Below are 6,439 nucleotides of genomic sequence, written 5' to 3'. Positions count from 1 at the left end.
TGGGGGGGGGGTGTGCCACGACGAAACAAGGGAATGAAAGGTCGCTTTGCGTTGGATGCTCTTTACCCTCCCCACTATGAGGGCTCTGTTGTCTTGGGGAGCGTTGAAGCTTGCTTCTTTTCCATACTTTTCTTGGTCATCAATACGACGACCTATTCTTAATAGAACCGATCTTATTTTCACTACAAGAGGAATTTCGTGCTTCTGCCAGATCCTCCCTATCTCCTGATCGAGCTTGTGTAGGTAGATATTGCCTGGTAGGGCCGATAGTAGTACACTGTTTGGGATGGAGTCAGGGCCCTTCTCACCCCCTACGAGTCGTCCGGCGGAAAACTTTTTCTGAGTGGGGTAAAAGAACTTGGAATCGTCGATCTCTTCCTTCAAGATTGAGATGAATCGATGTCGGTCGATGGTGTGAAAACACTTCCTGATGTCGAATTCCAAAAACCAGCGAGAGGTTCCCCACTCTTCTTTGATCCGTCTGAGGGTCGAGTGGCAGCCTCGACCCGAGCGGAAGTGCGATGTGTCTGGAAACTCGGGATCGTAAATGGATTCGGGTACCATTCTGATCGCCTCTTTCATGATCTTTTCTATGGGTAGAACTACTGTGAGCGGTCTAAACTTCGACCCTTCTTTCTTTCTTCATTTAAAAAAGGGGGAGCAAAGCCTGTTTTTTGCTCCCTCAATTGATAGATCAGGGCCCCTCCTGCCGGCCCGAACAAAAGGCTCTTTAAGGAAGTAGTCCCATCACTCTCGGGCCCGGCACCAACCAAGAGGAGGCGGGGCTCTCTCCAATCATTCCGAAGAGCCGAGATCTCGTAAAGGAAAAATTAGCTAGCTCAGCAGGTTTGGACCCGGGTGAATCAGTTCAGTGAAGGAAGGGAGCCTAAACTTAAGGCTTTTCCAAGCCTTGCCGATAGGCGCCTCATGGCTCGCTCAGTTCGCTCGCGGAGTTCTTAGATCAGTAGATCTGGATAGAGTCTCACTCATAAAGGAAGAGTAGCGCGCTAGCGCGGCTCGCTTCGCTTTTCGACGCGGAGCTCGCTGCTGTCTTTTTAGCTTCAAAACTACAGGGCGTGCGTTAGCACTACGGCTTTTCAGCCTCCCTTTGCTGGTTCCGAACTATCACTGATCCCAGAGATCAACCTTCAAACCTTTTTCTTTGAATCTCAGGAAGGCTTTCTCGGGGAGAAAGCTGGTTGGGGAACTGCTAAACGACCTAAAAGAAAAAGAGGAGACTGACTCTGACCTTTCAAAGCCCTATCTCATCTGGTTGATAGTAGAAGGTACGTACGATGATACCATGGACATAAACGAGGTCGAGCATATCTTTAATGATTTCAAACTAAAGCGTACCTAAAGCCTGCCCTGGATATGAAAAAGGGATTTGAGCCAGAAGAAGATGAGGATCTATCACCAGATGAGGAAATGGAAACAAGTAAGTATTAGTTAGGTTTAGGTTCAGGAAATGGAAATGGTAACAGCGGCCCAAAAATGGTAAGGTTTTCTTTTCAAAGAAAAAGGAACGCAAAAGTTTTGCGAAATCCTTATCTTTCGGCTTTTTAAAGAAGATAGGTCATTACAAAAACAAGGTATAACAGTCGACTTTCCTATCAGGATTTTACAACCTGAATACCAAGGGACCACTATTAGAAGAGAGCATAATAAGTATATGCCGACGCCATCTTTGACTTTTTGGATGGTCGGCGGCGCCATAAACTCGATAACCAGCACCGCGGAGTCAAGAAATTCAACTAAATAGAATCCTAAAACAATCTTATTCGAGCACACACGGGACCCACAGCAATGAAATTCACACAAGCGGCAATCATCCGAGCAGAGAATGGAGAAGGGAAATATACTTGAAATTGTTTTTTTCCGAATGAGAAAGCCTTTGGCAAACTCCTTGCAAATCTGTTTTTGCCGGGCACAATAGACATATCTGCTTAGTCACAACATAAGGAACCCCCAATGTTCCTCAAAGCCTACCCGGCCTGACAGCTTTAGTTGAATGATCTGATCCCAAAGCAAGCTTTCTACTTAAATTGCTATGACTGGCCAACTAATGATAGGACTACCTATCTTGATGCTTTGAATCTGTATTCAGAGCTTTTTTCCAACTACCGGGACTACTAATTTCAAGTACAAAGCTCTCCTATGAATATGCTACTGCTCTTACTTTCTACCTGAATCCGAGCATTGAAGCAAGCTCTTTATCGCGCCATAACTGAGTCTCTCCTTGCAGCTCTGACCAATCCACCCGTCATTGCAAATAACTGCTCCTTACTCTTTGATTGTATGTCCATTTTTGCTTGATGTCTGGCTCACCGGATCTGGTACATGAAAAAGCCATTCCTTTTCGCTTTCCTTCAACCACTCAGTATACTTTTTGACTGGAAGAGTCAAGCGAAAGCAATTAGTTTAGAAGGAAGAGGAAGACCTAGGGGGCTTACGTCCTCATTTCACTCTTTTTGCTCCTGCGAGACACGACTCAACTACTTTTTACAATTGACAGGGTAGCCCGGAGGTCAGATGAAGGGTCTTCCCCATAAAGATAGATTAGTACTTGGAAGGTTCAGATGAAGGAAGGGCTGAAACAAGGCAAAAACTATTCAATGGGGTAAATAAATATGAGCAATCCGTGAGAATAGCAAACCCCTATCTCTTAAAAATAAGAAGATAGATAGGTCCACGAGTTGAGACAGAGAAGTTCTAACTAATCAAGTAGGAGTTTAGCCACGAGAGTCAGAGGCTGCATCATCAAAGGGGTATAGAAATAATTCAGAAGCACTATGGCCTGAAGCGAAGGGCAGGAACGAACGGAATCAATGTGTTCCAATTTATCCGGAGTAAGGACAGCAGCTGAGAAGGGACAAAAAAATAGCGTAGACAAAAGGTAGGACCAGATCATGCGAAGAGCTCTTCTCCCTATTGATTAGGAATCTCGATCAGAAACCACCAGGCCATGTCTCCCGATAAAAGATGATCCCCACAATGGATGTCAGGCCTTGGCTTTATAAAATCTGATTGGATCCGCACTAGAGGATAAGAATACAGATAGGCTGACTAAGAAGATCTTCAAATTGTCTTACCTGAAAAGATGAGTTATTCAAAGGAATACCTGAAGAATAGAATAGAATAGAATAAACACATGGCACAGCTGGGTGCTAGAATAGTAGTTGATAGAAGTTCTAGTCACTTAAAAAAAATAACCACTGCTTAACTTAATTAGATCGATGAAGATAAGCAAGCGGGTTCGGGCAGTTAGTCCTATTTGAAGGTAAGAAGTTCGGGTAGTAAGGGCTAGGTTTATATAGGGGCTATATTTTTGATAAACATATGGTCTTGCTCATTTCTCATCAAGGAATGGAGATTGGGTTGGTGTTTGGAAGGGGGATTCAGTAAACTGACCTTGGCCAGCAAGCAGAAAAAGGACTGACGTCTTGGGGCGCACTAGCGCGCATACTCTTCTTCTGCGAGACTCCATCCAAATCCACCACTTACTTGTTGGTTGGTGTTCCATTCTGTTATCTTAGACTATGCTGCCTTCTTCAATTCCATTCTTCGTCTCCCTAGTCGAAGTCTTCTTGCTGGCCCAACCCAACATGCATTTTAGAGTGCCGTGCCAGGGCGATAGGCGCTCCGCCAGTCACGCATGATCGCCAGAGCCTTTCTTGGCTATGTAAATATAGGGCCGGAATAAGTGCAAGATCCTCAACAAAATGGATTAAGGTGGGCTTCGGATTTTTCATAATTTTTTTCTATCTTTTCATCAAGTTCTTCTTTGATCTGCCGCTATTATCACAATATCCCTCCTTTTAGGGTTAATGCTATCAATGGTGAATCGATCATTCGCTATCCTTTTTTTAGAAGAGCTTTTTTGAATGGAAGAAAAGTAGTGAAACCCGCGATGGCTACTGAATAACCTCCTTTGATTTTTTTTATAATAAACCCTTTGACCTTTTTCTTCGTTCGCCAAATCTTCTTCAGTTCTATCCAAGCTCGGTTTTGTCTGAATCTTTGTGGAAGAAGAAGCGGTTCGCCAGCCGCTACATCCAGGGATCCCACAAAATCATTAAACCTGGCGGCTGCTCGCTCTTTGATCAGTGATTCACCGGCCACTAGATCGATGAAGAATCTCTTAAAAATCCGCTTTTTGATCAGTGATTCACCAGCCACTACATTCTTGGATCCCACCTTATTCTCAAACCTGGTGGCTCGCTTGATTGGCAGTCCTGTAAGCTCATCTTGCATACAAATTTTGGGGGTACCAGGGCCTGCATCCACCAAGAACATTTCTTCCCTTAAGCGTAAGCGTAAAACTGAAGATTGTGAGGCGTTTCCACTACATAATAAGAAACTAGAATTAGATCTTGGAAATGATCGACTCCAATAGATGCTCATCATAAGCTTTTTTTTCCTCCTATTCCTATTGATCAGAAGTATCCAGCAGCGCCACGCCAGAGTGACTTCCGAAGCGCTACGGACGGGACGAAATCCGGCAGCCAGTTGCTGGCTCTGAATAACCAGCCCAGCAAGAAGCTAAATTCTTCCATAACATAACATAACGGGGCGGGGTTGCGCGCGAGCTGAGTGACGTAGGTGCACAAGAGTACTTCGCGCCACAACCATCTCTTTTTTATAGGTTCTACGGACCGATGCCTCCGGCTTCATCTGGTAAAAAAGAGTCATAGATATGCCTGTAATTAGAAGGAAGAACCGCCATAAAAATCTTCCTCGTGTATCGTCTGTAGCGGAACTATGAACGGGAGCTAGCAATCCGGACCGTATTGAAAAGGTTCCTAAGACACAGCATGGAAGAGTCAAAATATTCAGAAGCGAGGTCCAAGAATGAAGAAGGGGTAGAATTACTGAATGAATACGAGCTGTGGCTAATACCCGAGGCATAAAAGACGCATTTTCTACGGGATCCCGAAACCACCAGCCACCCCGACCTAATTCATGATGAGCCCACCAACTTCCTGGCGAGATGCCTACGGTTAAAAACAACCGACATGTCAAGATCCAAATTCGAATTGGTTCCTGGTCCTGGTCAGAGACCACCGTGTTCGCGCCGGCGGTCCAACAAAGAGGCGAAGTAGTGGTGTCTTTCTTTCCATTACGAACGACACGCTTCGCCTGCTCCCTCCCCGTGTCCATTAGCGCTCCTGCCCAGAGCGAAGAGAAGGCGAAAAAGCGCCGCCGAAGCTGCATGAGCAGGCTTCTATTGCTACGCAACAATAGAGCAGGCGCGCCGCCCACAAAATGTTTGAATGATCGGGTAAAGAGCGAGCTTCTTATATGGGATCCGACGCATCCAACAGAGCGAAGCAGCGTTCCATTCTTTTCGGCGGCATCCTTCCGCATTGGCGGCGAGTGGAGTGCCACAATCCCATTCATCATTTTTGATCTACATAACCCAAAGCCCATAGCACTGGCGACATCTCCGGCATAAATGCAAGGAGGATGTATAGCTGATATAGGATCTTGTGGAACTGGATTTGATTCTGCAAGCGGTTCGGTACGAACGAAGAAATTTCGAACAAAAGGATCGGAACTCGCTGATAGGAAAAGAGAGAAAAACAAAGCAATGCCAAGAGCTCCGTCAATCTGCTGTTCATCGATAGACGAAGCTCTCTCTTTTTCATCTCGTGCCAGATGTAACAAAAGATTAGTCCTTTTTCCTTCTCGCGAACCACGGGAGCGCCCAGCGCCCAGAAGAGCAAAGCTCATTTTCAAAACAGGGTCAAGCGGCGCAATAAAAAGGACTGGCCCGTTAAAAGGACGCTTACTTTGCGAACGAAGTTCAGAATCAACAAGGGTTCTCTGAACGAAGGGAGTGTACAACTGGGGCGCAGCCCAACTTTTTTGTTGGAGAGATAGAATGGAGTTCTTCACGAAGTTCGAGACAAAGGAAAAAATCAAAGTTTCTCTATAGCCTCTTCGTTTTGAGACATTATGGCTTTGGGGTCGACCCCGGTAACAAAAAAGGAATCCATAAAAACTGGGGATCCAACACCATGATAAAATACTACCCTCATGATTAGACCATGTCCCTGAGATTTGATAAAAAAAAGGTGCATTAGCGGTTAATACGTTGTAATTAGATAAGTTATTTGGAATATGACGGAACGAAAGACCAAGGAAAGGAAGAAGAATGCACCAAAATGCAAGTGCTGCACCAAACGCTGGTGGTTGTTTCTTGTTGTAAGTGAATGCAACGAAAAGACCCGGAAATAACGAATAATGAGAAAATTCATTTATAGACATTTCGTGCTCATTTCCAAATTTATGCTTAGTTATTCCCATCATCCGGTAACCACAGGATGATCCCAATCTCCTTTTAGTAATAGATCTTTTTGATATGTCTCAGTCTCAGCGGCAAGGAAGAGAAAATGCATCGAGTCGTTTATCAAGAAAGTGGACGAGCATGGCGGTC

General features: G+C 45.0%; 1 protein-coding gene across 1 annotated transcript; it reads left to right on the top strand.

Annotated features, from left to right (window-relative positions):
• Positions 1-5,329: 5,329 nt before the first annotated feature.
• Positions 5,330-5,830, top strand: LOC119280175. Its single transcript, XM_037561122.1, has one exon. It carries the CDS (start codon positions 5,456-5,458, stop codon positions 5,828-5,830), a length of 375 nt encoding a protein of 124 aa, XP_037417019.1. The 5' UTR covers positions 5,330-5,455.
• Positions 5,831-6,439: the final 609 nt, after the last annotated feature.

This window comes from Triticum dicoccoides, chromosome 3B (genome assembly GCF_002162155.2).
Source record: "Triticum dicoccoides isolate Atlit2015 ecotype Zavitan chromosome 3B, WEW_v2.0, whole genome shotgun sequence".
Taxonomy (NCBI): domain Eukaryota; kingdom Viridiplantae; phylum Streptophyta; class Magnoliopsida; order Poales; family Poaceae; genus Triticum; species Triticum dicoccoides.
Note: the sequence above shows the minus strand (reverse complement) of the source record. Positions and strands in the feature narration are given on the sequence as shown.